Below are 24,901 nucleotides of genomic sequence, written 5' to 3'. Positions count from 1 at the left end.
TACATGTTATGGGTCACATTAAAAGTGTAAAAAGTTATGAAATTATTTATGCTTGTGTCTTTTCTTTACATCACAAAAACCTGGCTTTGAACAAGGGTGTGTAGACTTTTTATATCCACTGTAAAATACTTCTTGGAATTTTAAACAGAATATTCACTTGGCAGCATGTTTTAGGACATAATCTTGCATTTGAAGGCATTTCTGGGACTTTTTATTTTATATGGATTTTTTCACAATGGTAAGGCTATAGTAAGGCATGTTTTGGGTGATTTTTGAAATATTCATATAAAATACTTTTTGGACTTTTAAAAAAAATATTCAATTGGCAGCATGTTTTAGGACATAATCTCACATTTTAAGGCATTTCGGAGACTTGTTATTTTCATGGATATTTTCACGATGATAAGGCTATTGTAAGGCATGTTTTGGGTGATTTTTGAAATAGTCATATAAAATACTTTTTGGACTTTTAAACACAAAATATTCACTTGGCAGCATATTTTGAAATGAACAGGTATGATGGTTTTTGTAACCATGTGCCATACAGCTCAGTCTCTGAAGAATCTAAGGAAATCACACAAGTGTAGAGTTAGGTGTGTAGTCAAATTTAAGGAAAAAAAAAATCACATAATTTCACAGTCAGATGTGGAAAGAGTACTAAAATATTCTACTTAATAAAAGTACTAACTCTGATGAAGGTTTAATTTTAATATTATCTAGCAGTTAAATCCTTGGGCAAGACATATCAGACATTTGAAATGTTATCTGGAAAAATAAATAAAGCCACAGCAGTCAGTTTGAACATAACACTGTGGCTGATTGATGTAAACTTCCTAAGTATCACAATTACCTTGCCTGAATTCAACCCAGGTCACCACAGTCAGATGTATACTCTTAGGCTAACGGCCATTGTCCCTCTACTTTTCCATTATTATCAAAGATGCTTCTTATTCTATGACCTAGAACTGTTCTTTTACTATTTATTATTACTATTTATTATTTAGTATTTTGGAGACATCAATCCAAAATCAAGTCCAAAAACCTAAGTTGAAAAAAAAAACCTAAGTCGCAAAAAAAAACAACAAAAAAAACACCTAAGTCTCCTCTTGTTGATTGAATGACTCAAATTGTAAGTCGCTTTGGATTAAAGTGTCTGCTAAATGTATTGTAATATTTAATTAGTAATGTTTCATTTACTTCAAAACATCTGTTAGTGTACATTAATGTTCTAAACATCTGTCTTAATCACATAACAGCATAACTTCACACAAACCTTGATGCATTGCAGTAATGAGAAAGTTGTCATAAAATAAAGAAATGTAAATAAAATTAATTTCTCTATTAAAAAATACAAAAAAGTTACAAAAAAGTCCAATAAATTAAAGTCCAATAAATACCTCAAAATGCAAGTTTATGCCCCAAGATATACTCCAAGTGAGTAATTTGTGCTAAAAACCTATATTTTTACTTAGTAAAACGATAAGTAGTAAAAAGCTATAAGTAAAAAGCTAAGTTAAAAAAAACAACCATAACACTTACTAAGTTCTTATAAACCAACCACAATACTTGCACAATGAATAAAATACCTTCTAACTCCACATTTACAAAGTCCATAGATACACATTTCAATACAAGTCAAATTACAACAGTAACTCTGAGCTTTATCTAACACTTCAGGTAAAGATGGACAGATCACATACTCACCACTACGTGTGCTCACAGGATTCAACAACGGTCCCATCATCAGGTGTGGAACAACTTTATTAAACCTCTTCTTTTGGCCTGAAACACAAGATGAAAATAAAGAAAACATTCCACACATATGCTCTCAGATGATACCATCTCGGACTGGATCATTTACTGCGTAGTATTTGATCTTACCTGCCCCGATGTCCTGTAAACATTTCACAACACTGTCCAAAAGTTTCATTTCCGGTTACAAAAAAACAAAACAAAAACAAACTCGAAATGTTTCTTTTCCTACTTGAGCAGCTCAAAAACGGCCAGGATTATGTCGTTCACGTAACAAAAACGATTCGGACTTCTTGGCGTCGTGGAGTCCACCGGTCCAGGTGATGGCGATATGGGTCTGCTGCTACACCTTAAGGGATTTACTTAATCATACGTGCACGAGTACGCGCGCACACGCTTAAATAATGAAACGTGTAAATTTGTACGCTCGATAATAAAGTGTCGTCTTCTTCGTGTTTGTCTCATCGTTATACTGCCCTACAAAGTGAAAGAACAGCTTTGAAGCAAACGTTCCCCACAGAACAAGCCGCTGCTTCCCTAACACACGTGGCTAAAGTCGCAACACCCAAAATGTTTGGACCAGTCAAACCAAACGGTCTTCGTGCAGATAATTAGAGGCCAAATAAAACAGCGCTATCTCGCCAGAGAAGCTCTGCTCACATGCAACTTAAGTGCTTGAAAGGGTCAATAGAAACTCATATGCCAGCCCGATTACATGGTAAGCATCTGTCAGGAGGTTATACTGTGTGAGGATCACATAAACACAGATGACAGTTTTTGCAAGAAGAGCAGGTCCTGCTTTCAAGTTCAAGGCTGGTGAGGCACTGACTTCTCTGGAGTCAGGATTTCAAAAAGTCAGAATCACCCAGGATATCTGCTCTGTATTTGATCGCGAAATACTCAAATTCAGCTATTTTTCCTTTAAAAAATGTCAAAAATCTGTAATCATACGGAAAATGCATCTTTAACACAGATCAGTTGAAAATATTAATATTTTTCTTATTCAAGACTATGGTCTTACTATCATAAAAAATGCAACAAAAATTTTTTAGAAATAAATAAAATGCAAGTTTATGCCCCAAAACATGCTGCCAAGTCAATAATTTGTGCTAAAGAGAGAACTATGTTGTGGAGCATGAGAAACAGTAGCACATTTGCTAGCAACAGCCATGAGCCTAAATAGACATTATTAAAATATATTTTTAGAAGAAAAAAAGTTTTCATACAGCAACAGGAAAGTACTAATGTCACAGATGTTAAAATCTAAGAAGAGTTGCAAAGGTTTGTCAAGTCGAGTCCAAAGTCATGAAATTCATGACTTGAAGTCATGTGACCCGAGTCCACCCCTCTGCAAACAACCATTCACTTAGCTGGAGAAATCCCACGCATACACGGGGAGAACATCCAAAAATCCACAGAAGGGTCGATCTAGCAATCTTCTTGCTTTAAGGGCAAGCCTTTAGTCAACCACTGTTGCAACATCTTGGGTGGAGGTAATTAATAACTGTTAATTAAAACGACTTGAAAAATATTTTTCATCAATCAATCGATTGCAAGTCATTGAGATCACTACAATCCACAAATAAACTAGGTGGATATATTTAGTAAAGATAAGAGATAGCTAAGAGACACACTTATAAGGGTTTTTTTTTCCAGATAAAAAAAAATTTGATAATTTTATTTTGAGATTAAAGCGGTGAAACAGTTTTACTTGAAATCCAATCTATAAATGCCCACTGGGGGGCAGCAGAGTAAAGGTGAGAAACGGGTCTCTAAGCATCAATTCTCGAAGCACAGGTGATACAGAGAATACATGGGGGAGGAATTAGGCTACAAAACAAGGAGTCGAACAGCTTGGGGAGCCATTAATAAAATGAACACAACAAGTAAATACACAGGTTCTAGGTCTGAAGAGACAGGCGTTAAATAAGGAAAGTGAATCTGGACTAAATATAATTTAAAAAAATGTCCTTAAACAAAAACAAAAAGAGAAAAAAACGTAAAAAAATTTTTTTTTTGCTGTGAAATATGTAACGGTACTAAAAATGGTATGGGGTGTGTGTGACCCAGTTGGATGTCTGCTCTTTGGTACGCTTGGCTGAGCTGTGGGATGTGAACAGGGACTTGAAGACCTCTGACTTCTCCGTGCTTTGAACGGATCTCTTTGTTGCAGACGCCGTCGCAGACTTTGTTTCCTTGGAGGAGCTGGAGGTTCCAGAGGGTCCGGCCTCATCTAGGGATGTGACAAAAGGTTTTTTATTATTATTATTAGTTAAAACAACTATAATCACTGACACAAATATTGTAGTCACTTGAGAGATGGTTTATAGAGTAAAATCACTTAATTCATCATATAAGAAAATATTTGCTACCATTTCAAAATGGGATTGTCAGGCAATCTTTTGATTTATTGTTAAGGTCAAACAATAATATAAAAAAGGTTGGGGGCTGCTGATCTAAGGCAGTGGTTCTCAAACTATGGTACGCTCTCTAGTGGTACATGGGGAAAATTCATATTTTCACATTTACATTTTAACTGAATAAATCTGAAACATACCATGCATAATTAATACAGCATTTAAACATCAACATATTTATAAACATATCTCCTGTGTGGTGGTAGCTAATAGGGAAGGCCTATGCTGCTATATTCTAATGTTGGTCATCATGGTGGTACTAAGTTTGAGAACCACTGATCTAAGGAATAAAACCAAAGCAATTGTTCCCGTTTATAATAATGACTATAATAATGAGGTTTGAAACCTGGTGTCAGGATGTTGTGAATTTACTTAATCATTTCATCAGCTTTGTCAAACAATAAAGAGTGACTATCAACCACATAACTTGACCTACTTCATGTTTGTCATTTCTTTCATGTGTGCATTTGTTTCGGTACACATCTACTTCCACATACCAGGAACACAAATAATAAATGAACCAGTAATTGGTTTCAAGAATGTTTTCTTCAGGGAAACCACACCAACTGTTTCTGAGAAAACATTATAGTCAAGCTCTGTGCACTAAATATTAGCACTGAAAAGAGCCAGATAATGTGATCTATTGAACTGTAAAAAGAAACGATTACACTCGTATCATGACACCTGTAACCTTTTCCCATTACAACAGTTGTAGGATGTACATATTACGTAAATAAATTAAATACACGATGCGGTGGAGGATAGCGCTCAGCTGCAGGAGGGAGAGCACAGGAGTGGTGACGCAAGTGCAGCCCCGGACGCAGGTGAGTGCAAATGGAGTAATCAAGCAGGGACCAAGGAGAGATGTAACAGAGGAGCGATACTGGCCAAGACGGACCGTATGTGAAAGCTGGGACAAGTGCAGTAGTGCATGTTATTGTAGAGAGAAATAAAGGCTGTTAACTGTCATCTGTGTCAGCGTCTTCTTTGGGCTTCGTTACAGAAGACTGAGATGATGATTACAGCGTTTAAGAGGCATCATAGGGTGTTGAATTAGATGCAGGAGCCGATGACAGTGAGGAACAGAAGATCTCCTCTAGGTAAACAAAGCTACCAGCAATGTTTTTTAGTTCATTTTTGCTATATTTTGTTTTACTGTTTTTTAGTTAGAAAATCACAAGAATAATGAAAATATTTTCTGTAAAATACCTCGATATAGCGAAACTCTCACAAGATTGGAATAAAAAATATCTGCGATGTACTGAGGGGGCAAAAGGAGAACCACGATATAGAGAGCGACCACTGTATTTTGAGATGAAAACATGATATTTATGGAAAGAGATCATGAAGTCATGAAGCCTCTGGAGGCAAAAAAAACCTGATGGTGTTGATACAGCTTCAGCTTCTTTGCTCTTCTTTGATTTCTGAAAAAGGAAGAGGAACAAAAACAGTTACTCTTTCTTCCAACACATGCTGTTCTGAAGTTCACTTTTTAGAGCCCATTTATATTCATATTATGTTAACAAATCTGCAGAAGTCGATAAAGGTGAAAAAGGTGAACAAAAGAACTTTCAATATTATATATATTTAATTACAGTAAGCTCTTACAGATGTATGTAGGTAAAAGCTTTGGTCAAAAAAAGATAAAAAACAAACAAAAACAAATCCAAGGACTGAACACATCTTTATACATTTATATAACAGTTCTGAACAGCTGGTTTCTGTGTATGCTTTCAACTGTATGCTCCGCCCACCTCCTCAACATGGGTGGAAACCTGAGGTTAGTTTCACATCACTGTGACTTTAGCAGGGGAAATTCAAACAGCTCTTTTGAAACACATTCCCAGGTTCTTGGACATCTGCCCAGGTTTTAAGACAGACACTCCAGAGACACAAATATCTGTCTCTTAAACTAGCTCCAACTTGATGAAAACTCTAAACTCACCTTTGTTTTGGTCTTGACACGTTTCTCTGCCATCTTCTTCTGAAGCTGCTCCACTTCCTCCTTGGTGCCATTGAGCACAACGATGTCCTCGGCAGTGAATGGGTCTCCACACTGAAACACAAAAATACATTTTACTGAATGGATTTAACAGAAAACAACTAGAGCCACGGACGTGACATAAAGCTAACTAGCTTATCTGGACCGTGTGGTTCTGAGGGAGCACCAGTGATGACCATGTCGTGCCAGAACTGCGGATTGGCTCCATACAACTTTCCTATGTTTGATACCAACACCGCAACTAGGAGTATCCAATAGATAATATCGGATCAGACATTTTTATTTTGATGTTCGATCCTGAATTTTTGACCAATATCGGACAAATACTGATCCTGAATATCAGACAGAAAAGTCCCTAGCCAGAACCAGATAGGTGGAGATGGACAAAATGGGAGTAGTCACTGTCCCCAGAAGTCAAACCAGCTTTGAGGCCAAGATGGAGGGACAATGTCTTTTTTATATATGTTTTAACATTTATTTAACAACAGTTTAACAAAGTTTAAGTAAATGTAAACATTGTATAATCTTCCTGCTTTTACTTGCAAACAATTACTTTGTTCATTAGGCTCGAAGTGAAGCCCTAACATCGTTTGTGGCTCATGTGGTGAGGATGAGGTGAGCATAGAGGAAACCTGCAGGCTCCCTACCTGTCCAATATTTACAGAAAACAACCCACATTAATTAACAAACACGTATTTATCTCACACCCAGCCCGCAGCTCTGTCACTTTACATCACATCCAAATTTGTCACTTGTCATTTGCATAGAGGTGTAGTTTATTTTGCAGGTAGAAAAAGCACAGTCAAATTATAGCCAGGTGATGGAAAATAGCAATCAATGGGAGTGAGTCAGAAATTTGCATGAAAAAAAAAGTATTTTTTTTTTACGCCCACATTAATCTTAATCTTGGGATATTGATAACCTTTGACCTTTCATATTAACAGTGACAGAAATTCAATGACTGCTCTATAAGAGCGCTTACATACTCAGTAGAAAAGGTACAGCTTAGACACTGGAGTTCAATATGCACTGAAGATTTTCCACTCACCACAACCAGTCTAAAAAGAGGCTAATAGTTTTGTCAAGTGCGATATATATTATATATAATATGTATATATTTGGAATTAGTGTTAAATTGTAAGCATATGCCCAATGAAAAATAGTTAACCCAGAGTTCACAGTAAATTATGTCATTGCAACGATATTAAGTTTCATTCAAATATTTTAACATCAAGCAGAATACTGCACAGTAAAGGGGAACATTGCTAAAGACTAGGCTCTCACAGAAAAACTGGGCAGAAATTCTCATTTGTATATGGAAAAAAAACTCCCACCCTTAACAGCACAACCTAAGAAACTAAACGCTAAAAAATCTATATAATAGTTAATACGAAAGCTGATATGTAAAAAGACAGGAAAAGCAGACCTATATCTGTGCATAAAGATCAAATTCCTGAGTGCCTAGCAGGGAGTCCATTGTGTTGCTCTAATGCAGCCTCATTGACTGTGATCTGTGTTCAACAGAAGAGGGCCGGCTCATCACAGGAGCTGACCAAGCAGCCACCGCATTCTGCGCTGCACCTAGTCACTCTGCTGTTGTTACAGCAGCAGCAACAGCAGCAACAGCAGCAGCAGCAGCAGCAGCAACAGCAGCAGCGCAGTGTGGAGCTGAGGATCATGTCAGCAAGGAAGAGACGAGCTTGAATGCACAATTAATTTGTTTTATAGCCTGAGACCGCACACCTGACGAGCAGGAAAATCAGCACAGAGATCAGAGCTGAGAAATAATTAGCTCGCAACACCCTTGGTTCACGGGCATGGATTCAAAAGACTGAAATGGGAAATGGAGACGAGATGGAAAGTAGTATGAAGCAAGAAGATGCAACCCACCAGTGAGTAGGAAACTAAGAATGGAAAAAAACGTAGGTAAGGGGCGGAGGGAAAGGTACGGTGGGAGGAGGAGTGTGTGCGTTGAAAAGTGCTTTGAGTGTGTGTTTTACTGCTGGTTACCAGGTAGGGATGGACAAAATCTCATGAGAATGGTTGGGGTGTGACCTAATTAGTGTCAAATACAACAACAAAAAAAGTCACTTAGAAACCACTGAAGCTCAGAGTCAAACACCGATTCTAGCTCAGAGTCCTGCCTCTCTTCTGTTCCTCTCTTTTGTCCAGAAACTACTGGAGGATTTTGACAATCAATTTCAGAAAGTCATTTACAGCTGATAGTGTGTTCATCTGTAGTTGAGGATGACACAGATGTAAAGCTCTTGAGCCGTACCTTCTGAATTCTGGATGGAATGTGACGACACATACGGAGGAGCTGCTCTGGTAATAGGATCAGGGAACAGGTAGTGATGTCATAGCGTTTCTTCTATTTATTTTTTTTTACAGATTTAATTGCTTCAGAAGTTTGATTTTTTTTTTAGCGATTGCATCTGGGACAACAAAATATTACAAACACGAGAGACCGATATAATCATATGGCGGCACAGGTGGCGAGGGTACTTGATATCAATTTTCCTGTGTTGTCACTGCTCCAAAAACGTGTTATTGTCGAATGCTTGGGATAAAACGTAATACGTCACACAGCATCAGCACAACTTCTAAATTGAAACGTGGGGACAATCATGCTTGGCTCGCAGTACAATAGCCCCAGTGTGAGTGAACATCAATTCCTATAAAGCTGGATGTCTTTTTGAATGGTGGGAGAGACAGTTGACTGACTGCTGATACAGACCTGGGGGGGGGGGGTACTCTGATGCCCCTGACCTCAGTGACTGTTGCCTCTGTTGTATGTGATGAATAAAAGCCTACATCCTCACCACATCATTTGTGTCTTTTAAAACAGGGCCCCGCAGTAGGACACAGTTAAAAAAGTGTACTTCAGTTTTACTAATTTACTTCTTTCCAAAAGAATCCAGTCATATCCCATTACTTTTTTCATTCAAAGATAATAAAAGTCTTTCAGCCAAAAACGGGCAAACGAGGGCCAGACTTTATTTAACTAATCTTGTTTATTTAAGCCATCTGCTGAGTTTGACCAACATTTGTTTGGAAAATTTATGGACGTATTGTCTCTCTTGTTGACTTTCAGGAGAAAGAAACATCTGCTGTTCACCATCCTGGTGTCTGAGGTGCTAATTTTGGTGGATGTCTGCAGTAAATTGAAGGATAAACACAACTCAGTCTGCCTCTCTAATCCTCATAGTCTGACATAGTCCTGACAAAGAAAGTACTTAAAACAAGGAATCATTTCTATTCTATTCAAACCAGTGAATCAAAATTTCTGTCAAAGGGAAGAAGGAAGGAAAGAAAAGGTAAGAACTCATGCTGGTGGATGTGGTAGATCTGGGTTTTTGAAAACTAACTGATCTGGATGTCCTTTTTTTAAGGACTTCCGTTGTGGTGCCACAGCCTGAACGAGTCTGAGTGGGGCTGTAATGAACAAGCTCAATGTGACAAAATGCAGCTTCCTGTTGTGCCTGGGGTTCAGTATTATTATCTGTTCAGTTATTTACTTGAGGGTGGGGAAAACGACAGACCCCAACAGCATTGAGCCGTTTGGTTGCAAACCACTTCCCAACCAATGCCAAGCTTTCTTGTCCAGCACTGACAACGTAGCAGAATGGTTTCAGGGTAACTGTCAGGTATGCTTGTTCACAAATGACGATGAAATGATTCACTAAAGTCTGTCATGTTGTCTTGAGACTTTGTTTGTCTCTCTGCAGCTACAAGGATATATTCTCAATAGTCACCGGAATTGTTACAATTTGACCAGAGAGTTACACTTCATCACCAGACCTTTAAGCCGTGAGGAAGAAGATTACCCTATGGCATTTATTATAACTATTCACAAAGAACTGGAGGTATTTGTGCGCCTGCTGCGGGCCATCTACATGCCACAAAATGTCTACTGCATTCATGTGGACGCCAAGGCTCCATGGGAGTACCAGGCGGCAGTACAGAAGATCATCGGCTGCTTTCAAAACGTCTTCCTCTCCAGTCGCAGTGAGATCGTTACCTACGCCGGGTTTTCTCGTCTGCAGGCGGACCTGAACTGCCTACGTGACCTGGCGAAGTCCAAAATCCGCTGGAAGAAAGTGGTCAATCTGTGTGGCCAGGACTTCCCCATCATGAGCAATCTAGAACTGGTGCAGTACATGCAAAGCCAAAGGTGGAGGGACAGAAACATGACCCCTGGGACCAAGCAGCCAGTGTCCATAAAGCAAAGAACAGAACAGCAACACCTAGAGATCCCTGGATCTCATGTCAAAGCACTGGGCCGAAAGAAAAGTCCTGCGCCACACAACCTGCAGGTTTACTTTGGAACTGCCTACTTTGCCCTGACAAGAGGCTTTGTAGACTTTGTTCTGGAAAGCACAATAGCTCGCGACCTCTTGGAGTGGTCCAGAGACACATTTAGTCCAGACGAACACTACTGGGTGACACTGAACCACGTTGAAGGTAAATATATATAAATATATTTAAAAACACCTGTAAATAAACAGTTCTAGGGTTTTGACACAAGAATCATTTAAAGAGTATCAAAACTACAGCACCACTGACATTGTTAATGTTGTTAAATACAGCTAGCATAAATGTTAATTTGGAGTGCACGTGTGTTAAAGTTAATTGCCAGTCATAGTGCTACAATCATTGTACAGTCCAACGTTGGCTGATTGTCTAATAATCCTATGAGAAAGAAATGATCTTTTCTTCATAATCTGGTTTTAGCTGAATAATGTTGGCCTTTGCCACTGCAAATTAACACTAGTCATACTAGTAGTACTTGGAAAAAAGAAATATCTTAAGAATCTCCACCAAAATGATCAAACATAAGTATTTACTGGTGATGCCCATGTTTTACTATCGAAAGGATCTAGCGCTTCTAAATATCCAAACGTGTGACCAAATGTACAACACTGTACAATACATTACCCATTGAAGACAAACAATGTTTCATTTACATAGTTGAGTTTAATGTGGTAACCTATTTACAGAAGCTCCAGGCAGCTATGTCAATGGAAATTGGGAAGGAGACATCAGGGCAATCAAATGGAGTGATCAAGAGGGAGTGACCCACAACGGATGCAAAGGTACAATAAACTCCAGTGTTAAACACAGCTATCCGCTACTAAGGTTTAATTAGTGGTGAGGTAGAAATGTTATTTATATTGATACAACCCTGTTGGGAAAACGATTACCGTAATTTCCGGACTATTGGGGGCAGCTAAATATAAGCCACACCACTAAATTAAAAAAGAAAAAAAATTGTTAATTTATAGCTCGCACTTCTCTATAAAGAAGTAGGTGTCCATGTTGTAACATGGGATATTTACACAGAAAGATTTTTTTTCACTGTAATTAACTTAATGCTGTTTTTCCGAACAGTGCCTGTAATGCGGCTGGTTACACGTTAGCTCTCTCCTGCTTCAGCGCTCCAACCATAGTTTGAATGCACAGGGGAGACTCAGTGATCTGCTCCAGGGCCGAAGCTAACATTAGCTCCGGGGCTAACTCCCTTCACTTTGTGCTTGTCCGCAGCAAGCACAAAGGTAAACAGTGAAGTTAGGGTCTTTATTATCAGCCACACCAAACACAACAGAACATAAACAGAGGTTTAACAGCTCCTGTATAACCAACTCACGCTTCAACATGACAGGGTGACAACTGCTCTCAACTTTAGCTTCTTTTCTCTCTTGCACACGCCCCACGCACGTATGCGCATACAACCATTCACAGACAGACATATGCTACTAGTTTAACACACAGTAGCCTACCAGAAACGTCATTGATCGCTAGCGGTAGGAAGTGTAGCCCATAAAAATCGATAAATTAGCCACATCATTTCAGTGTGTGAAAAAAGTTGCTGATCATAGTCCAAAAATTATAGTATTGTCATTAAACCACGTTCTTCTATTTGTTGCATTTATAACTTGTGACAATAATAATACCTCTGAAATCAAACCCAGAAGTCTAAAAGTATCTGTCTGTAAAATGACTCTTTTTCCAGGACATTATGTTCATAACATCTGCATCTATGGAATAGGAGACCTGCCCTGGCTGATTAACAAAAACAGCATGTTTGCCAATAAGTTTGAGTCCAACTCATTTCCCGAGACAGTGGATTGTCTGGAAGAGTGGCACAGACAAAAGGTGCTGAGTCAGTCATCTGTGCCAGTGGAACCACCATGGCTGCTAGTTACAAAGAGCAACTCAAGTAGCAGCAGCTAAGTCACTGGTCAAGAATGAATCTGTTGTTCAAATTCGACTAAAAGCACAGATATAGTTTAGCTTGTTAAAAAAACCATTCAAGGATTAGGTCTGTACTTTGACTGTTGTCTAAATGTGTAGTGTAAAACTGTGTACTGTATGAGCCAGAGATGTGTGTATACAAGATTACCAAGAAAGCTTGAAGTAACAAAGGCTAGCTGTATGTCAGACCTAGACTTTCAACAGTATTGAATTAAATACTGTGACTTATTTTTAATATTTTTGTATTTATTTAATATTGCTGTTCTGTTGCTGTCAACTTTTGGTTAACTTATTATTGTGGTTTAATTGTAGTTTTTAATAAATTACTCAGCTGCACCCCACAAGTTTGGAACTTATTTTGATTTTTTTAAAAGACTTTCTAAAAAGTACAACAACAATACAACAATAACAAAAAAAGTAAAAGGAGACAGAGAGGGAAAAACAGGATAAGAAGATTCTTACCTTGTGGCAGATTTCTGTCTTTACCTCCTTCAGGGCCCGCTCGGAGAAAACACAGCCACAGGTTTGCAAATAGCAAAATCTGTAAACGTAAATTGCCAAAGTTCAAAACTTTAAACATTATGGGACTATATTTTTGACATTTACTACATAACTAAATGGGACTACCACACTTAACCGTTTGGATGTATTTACTGTTTATTAAGTCCTGACAACTATTACAAAGTGCTTCACAGAACAGATTTAACCCTTTGAGGATCTTGTGATTCTACCTAAAATAGTACTTTACATGAAAGTTATTTCTTAGCTTAAAGATTTTCTGTTATTTACCTGTGCTTTCCATTCATCTCCAGTCCAACAACAGGGCAAATAAACATGCCACAGTGGATGTCCTCATAACGATCTCCCTTAGCATTTCTCCTCTCTCCTTCCCACTCAGGATTATCAGTCAAGTTCAGCTCCTTTATGTCCTAAAAATATAATTTTAAAATTTACTTTAAGAACTGTTGGGTGAAATTACATGTGAATTGAACATAAATATAACCCACACATTTGTGCCACATATACAGTAAGTGATTTAACCTCACCTTAAGTGCTCGGATGTGAACAACAGCCTCAGTATTGGGCCTCTCAGCAGTCTTATCCAGAAGATATTCGATGATAGCATCTTTATTGTATAACCTGAAACATGGTGTGTAGTACATATTATGCCGCATTACACGTACTGATATAAACGTACCACTGATGACGAGTGTGGCGGTTTTCCCTTTTGGGGACTGAAAAAATTGAAATCTTACCTTCCTAGGTCACATGAAACGATAGGTCGTCTTAGTTTTTCTTGACTCAGGGCACAATATTTCCACTTTGCCGCCAGCTCTGCATTTTTATCGACCTAGAATCAAACCACGTTCGATGGAATAACATTTATGTCAGATATAACCAATGTTATATGCGCACATTTATGTCAGATATAACCAATGTTACGTGTTGTGTGCTACAAACAATTTATGCAAATGCATGTGCGGTAGTTAAATGCGCCTGTATTTAACTACGTATTTAACACGTTTAACGTAAACATTCTGAACAAATAATGCGCGTTCAGTAGATAAAAACGCAGCATTAGTATTTTAGACTCGGCCATATACCACAAACTGGTTAACGAAATGTTAGCATGAATTTAATCACGTAAGATACTAGAACACATGGAATTTCTAACGCAGACATATGGATATATATATACAGGTGTGTTATACTTCCTCAGCGTGTCTAAATATGTTTCCTAAGAATGGTTTTGTAGTTAAAAATATAAGCAGATTGGCTTCATGGCAAGCATGCTAATGCTAACAGCTATCAGAAGACTCGCAAATGAGAAAGATAAAGACTTAATAACAAACCTGCTCGACTTTCTTTGGGCCTTTCACCAACTCGTGCCTCTTAGGAATCGTACCACCATCACATCCCATCTTTGCGGCTGATTTCTGTTATTTGTTTATCAACTTCACTTAGCACAGACAAAGCTATCCGCAGGTAGGAAGTAGTGTTATAAACAAACAGCAAATCAAATATCGCGAGATGTGACGTTAACCACTCGAAGCCAACAGAGCAGAATGCGAATAAAGGTGTAGCTGCACTTCACATCTTTGCCACAGTGTGGTGGCATTACTCTAGATTAATTTAGCCGGCGTCCGACCGTGTATTATTTTCTTTTGCAGCTTATTTCCAAAATGTACCTTTGATTAGCTAATCTATTATTTTTTTCTCTCAAAATGTCGTCGTTTGCAGGACGTTAAGGGATTGAAAAGTGTTGATATTAAACAGAGCTCTTATCGTTGTCAGTCTATGTGTATAGACCTTTTTTCCTCCAACTACTTGTCTTCTCTTTTAAACTACATACACACTATTAATTTCACGGTGTGCATCAGACGTTAGGGAAATTTTAGTATTCTGTACGACATGGAACTCGAAAGAAGGAAAAATATCCACAACTACTGGTAAAGTGAAGTTTTAAAAAAATGACTTCTAAAGCCAACAGATTATAAACCCTCTTTTCCAGATTGTTTGGTACTCCCTAACCCTAACCAACAAATCAAATCAAGAACATTAAAAACTGTTTCTTCACAAAATCTTTCTCTCCACAGAAACAAACATGCACCTTTTATTGTAGCAGTGTCTTAAGGCTTATGGCTCTGTTAGCCTCTTTAACCTTATTTTATTTGGACTTTATTTATTGTGTTGTCTGTTGTTTTTTTTTGTTTTGTTTGTTTTTTTACATTTTCACCTTTTTTTTAATATCACTTGTTGCAAAAAACATTTCTCTTATTAGTTAAAGTTAGTTAAAAATTTTTAAATATTTTTGCTTTCTTAAACTGAGACACAAAACCTTTTCTAGGTCATATAGGTCAATATAATAATAATAATAATAATAATAATAATGAAGTGAACGTTATGGTGTATTTTTGCCAAACACTGCAGTAAAAAAAAAAAAATCAAAAAGGGCAAAGTTCAAAAACTACCCAAGCTAACACAATTGTAGTAGTGCTTTTAAAAAGAAAAACAATTTCACCTACATTACTTTACTCTCCTGCTGCCCATTCATCTATTACATACGTCAATCAGCCATTAAACCCAGGACTAGTAAGTGACATTAGTCTGGCTTTTAGGCCTATTGTCCAAGTGGTCTGTAGACAAAAGTTTCCTTGGAAGATAGTTCAGTGAGTGCTAATGAGATCTGTTTCCTGTGCCTTGCAGCCTGCAGATTAGTTTACTATCGATGGCGCTGTCAAAGAGCGACCATTAGTTTGGGGAATACCCCACTGGAGACGTCTCTGGCAGGCTGACTGACACTCACTACGAGGAGGAAGACGGAACAAAAACACAGCATTGGACTGGACATTTTGGGCTGAAAAAGAGATTTTAACGTCTCCGTGCTGACAGCCCACAGAAAGCTGCAATGCACAGTGGTTTTTTCGGAAATGTAACAAAATGAACAGATGTAAACATAAAAAAAAAAAAAACATCTCTGCCAGCTCCACAACTCTACGCCTGTCGGTTCGATTGGTTCTTCCTGTAAATTATAAATTGCGTTATGTGTCTTATTGAATTTGCCCCCTTTCTCACACACAGCTAAATGTTTAGTATGGATTTTCATTAGAGATATTGGAGTGAAAGCTCTGTTAGCAAACTATCTTTGAGAGGGTGAAGGGCCCCAGGCTGGTAATGCAAACCAACACCTCAGGAACACACAGCAGACAATGGTGACCGGACAATAAGAACAAAATTCTTTTATACCCGTTTGGTAAAACCTCAGACCTGGAGCTGTTTAACCTGATTTACTATATGTTTCTATATATTTATGTATTCATCCTACAGCTTGTAGTTTGTAGTTCACAGAGCATCGGGTAAAATTGACTTAATGTAAAAACATCACTCACTAACATTTCTACATACAACAGTAGTTTTAAATACAAGATGATGAAATACTGTATATCAGATGAAAACAACTAATTAAAAATAAGGCATAATAATTGTTTTTAGCCAAAATGTCAATTTAAGTAATTAATTCACTCATGTTTTAAAGCTTTTATTTTTTTTATTTTTGCTTTTGATTTTGTCAAATCTGCCCCTCTTAACCCATCTTCCTACCACATGTGTCGCATCCTCGCAGGATTGACCCTACCCGGCTGACCCGACCAACACCCCGACTGCCGAGCTCACGTCCAACCTCATGTTTATACTTCCATGATGAGTCCAACCTGCCCAATCAGACTTCCACCGACCGGCCTCGAACTGAAACTGTATACACCTTAAAACCATCCCAGACATCCGCGGCTGCCCGTGGAGAGCAGGGCTGCATTAATTGCACTAGAAAGTTCTGCTGGTGCAGCGAGTCCAATGCATTTTGCGTCTCTAATTGCAGAGGAATGGCCAGTGTTTACATTGGCTCTGGTTGACAAGAGCTGGACTCTCAGTCCTGCAGCCAACTCAGCTGAAGCTCCACGAAGGGGAAATCTCAAACTGGCTTCATTCACTCATTCAAACTGGGGGGATGTTTTTTCCTTTGTTTCCTCTTAGAGCGTTTGGTTTTAGCCCTTAGGGTGACTGTATTTATTTATGCTAACACAGCTATGTTGTTTGTTTTAAAAAGAATAAAAATAAAAGTTTTTTTTTAAATCCCTAGAAAAAATAGCATTTGAATTATTTTGAAGTTTATGTAAATAATAATATTTTTTAATTACACTGATGGGTTCTTAATCTGTAATCCGTCAATCTAATCCCATCTAAAGAGGCCTAACACTCGGACGGATTTGTAAATACAACAAGTCAACTTAAAAAAAAGCCTGCTAGGCTGAAATATGTCACTGTATACAAGGTTTTCATTTTGACGAGGAAAGACCAACTGAACCCAGTCAACTTTAGCACCAGCTTCGGGCCGCGAGTTCATGGACCTTATATGTAACAGGAAATTCAAAACTCCAAAGAAAAAACTCACATCACATCCAAATTGTGCAATTGGTTACCACACACACACACACACACACACACACCGGTCGACCACAATTATTTTCCCATTTCTTCTCTGTTTATGTTCAATCTCACAGCTAAAATTGTGTCAGGAAAATCACTGCCAGCAACTTTTTTTTTCGATCTTCTCCAAGGATGAGTAACCAAATGGAATTTTTCTTATACTGATTCTTGATTGAACTGTAAAATATTAGGAAGTATTCTGGCATCAAATCGTTCGCTGGAAATACACGTGAAAAAAAAGTTTGTTCGTTTTGTTGCTTGTATGACTAAGACTAAGGATTTAACATTTATAGCGATATAGAAGCATTCACGATTCAGCTGGAAGAAAGTATGTTTCCTCTTTTATTTCTGTTTTTCAAATTTTTTTAGAGCATGACTATTGAACACACAGAAGCACCTACACGCATACTTGACCTGGTGACATAAAAATAATCAGATTAAATGTTGTTAATTTGAACTAATGGGCTGAATGAACTGCACGTCCAACAAATTCACTCTCCAGTTATCATATAAATACCATCTCAGCGCCCAACATATGTTTGTGGAGGCTTCAACTATAGGTCAGTGGCCCAGCCGGTGTACCACCAGCCTCATTAAGGACAGGGCAGGAAGTTACGACTGACAAACTGACGGACACAATTGTCAAAAGAATTGTGATGAACAGTAGACTATAAACTAATATTGTTTTTTTTGTTGAAATGTTGATTTATCAAGATTAATCGTGATTAATCCACAGCATTAATCAGATTAAATCATAGGGCAAATGTTTTTTTTTACCATCACTTCATCTTTGGGATATTTTCCACTGTGGTGAACCAACGTTCCCACCCACAGACGAACACAAACCTTCACACGTGTGTCAGATACACTCCCGCTGCCCGTACAAACAGACAAACGGCCTATAGGAGACGCTCTCATCAGATCTCTGGCTTCACCTTAAAGGCTCCATAGATCAGTCAGCGGATGGCATGTAAATGGAACAATCGGCCGTGCACTGGCAGTAAAGACGCACTCACTTCTCATTAACTTGACAGGACGACGTAGAGCTTCTGACAGCACCCTGGCTGTGACTGGTGCAGCCCCCGGTGATGGGGACATACCTGTGGCTGCTGTGTGTACTCTGTGGGCACATGGTGAAGACAGAGCACACGTAGGAGCCCAGACCTGGCAGCTGCGCAAACCAGGGCTTCTGCATGTGCATGTAGCCGCCGCCTCATCGTACACCAGGTCTTCAGCTGTAATAAAACTCACTCACTCTCCACTCCCTCTCTCTCTCTCTCTCTGTCCTGCCCACACACATATATGCAGACAAGATGGGAAACAGTGAGTGATTCTGGGAGAAGCTAACTTTAAATGCAAACCAAAAGTCCATTTACAGATTCATTATAATTCCACGTCTTTTTTATTTTTTTATTTATTTTTTGACATTTTTTAATATTGATTAAGATTAAGATTTTTTTAGCTAATTGTTTTTACAAATGCCTTTAAATGTTGGGTATATGATTGTTGGCAACTTTTATATTTCTGTATTTGTACATTTTGGCATATAATCTTCATGTGTCCACACACATTCCAATAGTGATGTCTTGAGAATGTTTCTGCAGCTATTTTTTTTGTTGTTTTTTTTTTTTTCAGATTCAGTCGCCTCCCAGATGTCTCTGAGGGGTCCTGGAAGAACATGTGTTTTTTTGTAAGGGTCCCTGCGTCTGGCCTTGCGTAAATGTTTAGCAGAGTTCCTTCAGGGACCGGGGGCCTGTCTTTACAGTGGAGGCTAATCAGCTGTAAATTCTCTTTTAAAAAGGAAAAGAAAGACAGACAAGGAGTTAATCTTGGAGGCCTATTGCACTTTCACTCTCCTTGTTCTCATACAGACACACACACACACACACAACCCGCCTTCAGGAGAGGAAGATGACAAAATGTAGGGGTGGGGGAAAGTGAGCAGAAAAGCTCAGAGGCTTTGACAAATGATCTAATAAACAGGTTGGGAGATTACAGGCTGGGTGCCCACTGGGAAAGGAAGTGGGGCAGTTAATATCTTTTAAAAGATGTCAATAAATTTGCAGTGCTGAGTTGAGAGCACCATCTCACAGCCAGGGAGCTCCTGTGTTGGACAGAAGTTTGTCTGTGAAAGCCACCATAAGAAAGTACCACGTTACAGTGTGTGTGGAAAAGAAAAAAATATAATAGCTGCAGCTAAAACTAAAGCAAACCCAACCTGTCACTGCTTTAATGTTTACCTGCTCTTCAAATATGCAGACAGAGATGAGGAAGTGACTGAGCTGTTGTTTGTCACCGGGCTTCGCTGTTGGCGTGTTGATGGAAACACTGTAGACACACGTAGATTCCCACACCTTTCAAACATCCTCGTTACTCAGCAGCTCAATTAGAGCTGATTTAAGGGTTCACCTGCGTGCCTATTGGCTAACGCCCCTGCCCCCCTCGGGCCCGTGCTTCCATTTGACTGACAGCTTGATGAGATAATGATGGACAGCCACAGGTCTCACCTGCAGCCACCTGCTTTGGCACCGCAGCACTGATTGGTTAATTATCAGGCTGGAGCACATTTTCGAGGCCTTGACAATAGGGTTGACAGGATGATTATGACACAATGAAATGTTTAGGCTTTTTTTAAAAGAGACTTATAGTCATCACCGTGCGCCTGTCATTGTCACCTGTTGATGCTACTCTCAATACTCACTTAATGCCAGATTTGGAAACAGCTGAATTGAAGATGATTGGCACCAAGTATGTTAAACCTTTTATAATCACACCACGTGTCATTAAATAGAATGGGAAAATCGAACAACTGCATCTGCATTATTTTACCACCTACTAGTGTTGTTTACACAACAAGGACAATGCCAAAAACACGTTTGAGAGCGACCCACCAAAAATGAACTTTTAGCCCAAGGGGACGTGTATGCGCCATCCTGAGGTGAGTTTGTGACTATTAGGTTGATCCTTACAAAGCATTTCAAAATACTGCAAAGTGACACTTTTGAACTTACACTCCTCGCCTTAAAACTGAATGCAATTCTGAAGACCATTAATACAGACCGGGGGGGGGGAGCGGGGGGGGGGATATAAACACAGAACCTTCTTTACATACTGACATCATTTTGCAGAAATAAAAATTAAACACCTAGCTTTCCCCCTGTGGTGTATTACCAAGATTTTAATCCTGCGATATTTCTAGACCTTAAATATTTTTAATATTATAAATGGACGCTCCAGTAAACGCCACTCTTCATCATTCTTTAATCCATCAAACACTTTTGGGTTTAATTTTTGCCTAACTGCGCCGGAGACCAAGGCTCAACCCCCTTGACATTTATTCCGTAGCTCTTTGAAGCCAAAGCAGGAGCTACCAAACACACATCACTTTCAATCATCGTCACAACCTCCGTGCCCTCAGAGAAAGAGCAGTCCGACTGTGGGACTCCAGTTTCATCTGAAAAAAACTCACCAAAAAAACCCACAGGCCTGAGCAGTATTTCCTGGGATTCCCGTCAATCTTGACCAACTGTATCCTTTTTCTGCGGGAATGCGTGCGTTCTCGCCTGAATAATCTGAAAAACAGCGAGCAGAAAAAAAAAAAAAAAAAAAGGAATAAAGAAAAAAAGCTGATATCATGTGTGTTTTTTGTAAACCATTATCTTTTCTTTTTTTTTTGATGGGCAATTGACTTTGGGAGCAGGAGTTTGTGGCGAGGGAGGGGTGGCGGCTGTGGAGTTTGTTTGTGTTTGCCAGTAAGAGCTACATATCTTTTCGCTCTGCTCTGCTCTGCTCTGCTCTGCTGTGATGTCTGTGTGCTGAGTTTGGCTTGGCCAAAGTCTCTACACTTGATGGTTTATTCATATTCAGTGGTGCAGGACGCAGTGCCATGAGGTTCCTCTCACACTCAATATGTCTGCGAGAGAGTGACAGAAAGGTGGTACCAATCCCAGTTCTGCTGCACAAGCCTAGACTGTAAACAGTGAATGGACGTGGCCGACTCGATGCAAAACAACCTCATATTTCAGAGCCCAGAGGTTGTTAGAGGCACAATGTCTTCCCAGCTTCTAAAGTGAAAAGTTCACAGTGATTGGACAGGCCTGTCTGTCAGTCAAATGTGCTGTCATCCTGCTTTATCATCTATTTTACCCTAAAAAGACCAACAACTAAAGAATTCAACAATTAACAAAAATGAAAAATGACAAATTATGATAAGTCAACTTTTTGGGCAGTGGTGGCTTAGTGGTTAAGGAAGCAGACTTCTGTCCGGAATATTTCAGGTTTGAGTCCACCAGCTGCAAAGTTACCACTGAGGTGGCACCGTCCCCTCACACTGTTCCCCGGGTGCTTCAGCGCCCCCTGCTGACTTTGGTGATGGGTTAAAAGCAGAGGTCACATTCCATTGACTGCTGTGTCACAATGACAAATAATTCACTTTCAATTTTCCCAATGATTTTTTAGCAGTTAAACCCAGCAGAGTCGCCCCCTGGTGGCTTACTGCTGCCCCCTGCTTTTAGAACTATATAGTTTTGTCCAAGCACTTTTTCCAGTCCATGCCAGGGTTTTTGAATAGTTTGCGTCACATTAATTGTCTATTATTGTGTATTTTTGCTTCCACATTTTTCATGTAAAGTTTGTTTCTTCTCCTTTGTTCAGTTTGTTATCGTTTCTATTCCTCATCATTCTCAACCCTGATGAGTTCCTTCCAAACCTCTCCCGGAAAATAAAAGGAGTCACCAAACAAAGAGCAGGTCCGTCTTTTATGTGAGCGAGGATGAAACTTCAACCGTTTGGCAAACTTTAGCCTGTGTGTACATTCCCCGTCCTACTCAGCGATCACTCCTTCTTATGAGTTCCACCACTACGTACATAAATACACAACATTACCACTGAAACGCTGGCTCGTTCCTCGGCCTTTGTGAGGACAGACTTGTGTTTATCGATTAATGGGCTGCTCGCTATTCAAAAGCAAACAACATCAACCCCCCTGCCCCCACATCCCCCCAAAAAAGCGCAGTCAAAACAAGCAGTAAGGGCTGCCCTGTCCACACACACACACACACACACACACACACTGCACTACTTAATCAAAGCCAGATGTCTCCTCAAAAACTATTACTCTCCTTTTCTCAACACACCCCTCTTTCCAAACGTCCCCCCCTCGATGCCCCTCGCTCCCCCCACATTCCCTTTCCTGTCTGAGGCGGTGTAGACGACTGGTCCTCGGCAGTCATGATTTGGCTCTGTCTCTTCTGTTGGTTCTGTGTCTGTCTTCCTGTCTTTTTCTCTCCGTCTCCAGATTTCCCTCTCGGCCTTCCCTCCCTCTCCTTTTCCCTTTTCTGCGTCCAGAGTCAGCATCCTGTGGAGCAGCCGTGGACCTGTGTTGACCCCGCGCAGTGTTCGCGATCACTCAAGGTGAAAAATTAGACCCACATGGCAGATGATGCCGTCGTCCTCCGATTCATCTCTGTGCCCATTTGATGTGACGGCAATTTGAAATACTGTGTGTCACAGCCTGTCCGTCTAACTAAGAGCCCTCCACTTCTCTCTGTTTACATTAGCACGAGACACGGCTACAGCTCTTAGAAGAGAACAATCATGTGGCTGTCGACACAAAGTTCTCAGTTTGTCAGGGCCGGAGCCAGCAAATGATGGAATGCTAATTTACTTTTCCACCTCAGTGCAGAGGGAAAACACTCTTTACCATTTCCCAGAGATGCTGAACAATACAGACAGGCCTTTTTTGCTAACTGCTCATGGGGGGAAACTTCTGTACCTTGACTTCCTACCGCCGCGGCACTCAGATGGGCCGTCTCACTCGGCCTCTTTAATCTGAGAAGCAAATAGCCCCCAGTGTTGTCCTTAAAATTTAGGCACCACTCTGAGCAGCTCAATGGCCCCTCGGAGAGCGGCAGCCCAAAAAGCACTAATTGTTTGAAGTCATCCTCTTGATTGGCACTAATTTACTGGCTTTTAACCTCTCTGTACATGTGCTCCGCATGATCTTGTAATACCTTTTAGAATTAGGGCAAGTGATTTATTTTAGTTCACTCCAGCAGGACCTGCTTTGTACAGTTACAGGGTTTTTTTGTTACCCTGGTCAAGGAGGGTTATTTTCAAAAGAATGTTTTCTGACCAAATTAGATTTGTTTCCATTTTTTTTTTGTCTTTAGAAAATCCTACAAGCAAGCACAATAATTAACAGTGAAAATTTAAAACAAAAGTTTATAAAACTATAATAGACAAGCACCTACACGTGGATTGTAGTAATTAAGTTGGCTGTATCTGAACATCAATGTCTATGTGACCTTGTGGTATTTTTGACTTTAATTACTGGTGTTTGCCTCAGAAAAAGGAAACCACCTGACGGAGGCTGTTTAAATTACAATCAGATCTTTTCCAGACTTTGTTTTCCTCTGCACAGCGTAACAACCATAACATTTTCATGACTGTTTGGAAACGCCTGAAATGATCATTTCCACTGAATTACTAAAATTTCAATCCAGCGTGCATTCCTTTAATTTCATTATATTAATTTATTGGTATTTAACAATGCGCGCTGTGCTAGCTCCACTAAGGCGTGACAGACTTTTGGCTGGTTGGACGCCGCGTCGCTGGCATTGCAGAGACAGAGGAGTTGGCAACAGATTCTCGAAGGGGACACTTGTGGGAAGGAAAAGGGTCTCATTGCGAGAGATCAGCTTGTGTAAACATTCAGGTTAATGAAGCTCAGTGGGCCTAATCCTCAGTCCTCTCCGTAGACGTGGCCTCAAACCCCCTGTCACCCCTCCCCTGGAGCAGACCCCCTCTATCCCACCGTTTTCCACATAATCCTTTGCAGGAGCGGGCACTGTCAATCAACAGGACCTCAGGGAGGGAAGCCAGAAGGAGACGTGTGCATGCACTGCTGTGTATGGGTAAATATATGTATATATATATGAGTATTTATTTGCCCACACTTGACATGCGTTTGCATGCGGTAGCCTTTGAGATGAGATATAGTTGGGTCCACATTCCTGGGACACATGACTTGAGCTTGTGTGCACAAAACACATCACAAATCAGTGCACAAACATTTCGGCGCAGCGGGTTCTGATGGGATTCATTTGGGGGGGATTTCCAAAGAGGGTCCACCGCTACATCAAACCATATGAGCGCAAGTTAGAAACCATGGGTCCAGGACCTGGACTTGGGGGCTAATCAGCAACACATGAACCATACATGTGAAAGTGGAAATGAGAGTGACAGAAAGAAAGATAGAAGAATGAAGCAAACGTGGACCAATGGGAAGGTGCGAGGCATTAATAATCGATGGCGTCAACAGTGAGGCATAAACAGCTCCAGCGTATCTTCCCTTCTCGCCCGGTCTTTGTTCAAGTCGCCCCGAGGAGCAGTAAACAACATTAAGTAAAACACTCCACAGCTGCCAAATGGCCACTATGTAACGAAACAGATATGTGAGTGATGTGTGTTTGTTTTCAGGTGTATGTACAGT

The 24,901-nt window shown here is 39.7% G+C and overlaps 2 protein-coding genes across 2 annotated transcripts; one reads left to right on the top strand and one right to left on the bottom strand.

Annotated features, from left to right (window-relative positions):
- Positions 1-2,934: 2,934 nt before the first annotated feature.
- Positions 2,935-14,456, bottom strand: rtf2 (replication termination factor 2). Its single transcript, XM_008321119.3, has 8 exons — positions 14,280-14,456; positions 13,683-13,777; positions 13,473-13,566; positions 13,216-13,355; positions 12,889-12,967; positions 6,115-6,225; positions 5,548-5,593; positions 2,935-3,985 (listed from the first exon to the last, which is right to left on the bottom strand). Exons 1-8 carry the CDS (start codon positions 14,346-14,348, stop codon positions 3,792-3,794), a joined length of 828 nt encoding a protein of 275 aa, XP_008319341.1. The 5' UTR covers positions 14,349-14,456; the 3' UTR covers positions 2,935-3,791.
- gcnt7 (glucosaminyl (N-acetyl) transferase family member 7) lies at positions 6,236-12,881 on the top strand. The gene is made up of 4 exons (XM_008321120.2): positions 6,236-9,818; positions 9,900-10,635; positions 11,172-11,267; positions 12,185-12,881. Exons 1-4 carry the CDS (start codon positions 9,612-9,614, stop codon positions 12,403-12,405), a joined length of 1,260 nt encoding a protein of 419 aa, XP_008319342.1. The 5' UTR covers positions 6,236-9,611; the 3' UTR covers positions 12,406-12,881.
- Positions 14,457-24,901: the final 10,445 nt, after the last annotated feature.

The sequence above is a fragment of the Cynoglossus semilaevis genome, chromosome 11 (assembly GCF_000523025.1).
Source record: "Cynoglossus semilaevis isolate Cse_v1.0 chromosome 11, Cse_v1.0, whole genome shotgun sequence".
NCBI classification, from domain to species: domain Eukaryota; kingdom Metazoa; phylum Chordata; class Actinopteri; order Pleuronectiformes; family Cynoglossidae; genus Cynoglossus; species Cynoglossus semilaevis.
This window is presented reverse-complemented; position numbering and strand designations above follow the sequence as displayed.

Coding starts and splice junctions, on each gene's coding strand:
- gcnt7 (XM_008321120.2), top strand. CDS start 9,612: ATGAACAAGCTCAATGTGACAAAATGCAGCTTCCTGTTGTGCCTGGGG. Junction 9,819..9,899: donor GGTTTCAGGGTAACTGTCAG/GTATGCTTGTTC, acceptor GTCTCTCTGCAG/CTACAAGGATATATTCTCAA. Junction 11,268..12,184: donor GACCCACAACGGATGCAAAG/GTACAATAAACT, acceptor CTCTTTTTCCAG/GACATTATGTTCATAACATC.
- rtf2 (XM_008321119.3), bottom strand. CDS start 14,348: ATGGGATGTGATGGTGGTACGATTCCTAAGAGGCACGAGTTGGTGAAA. Junction 13,567..13,682: donor GTTTCATGTGACCTAGGAAG/GTAAGATTTCAA, acceptor ACCATGTTTCAG/GTTATACAATAAAGATGCTA. Junction 13,356..13,472: donor TTCACATCCGAGCACTTAAG/GTGAGGTTAAAT, acceptor TTATATTTTTAG/GACATAAAGGAGCTGAACTT.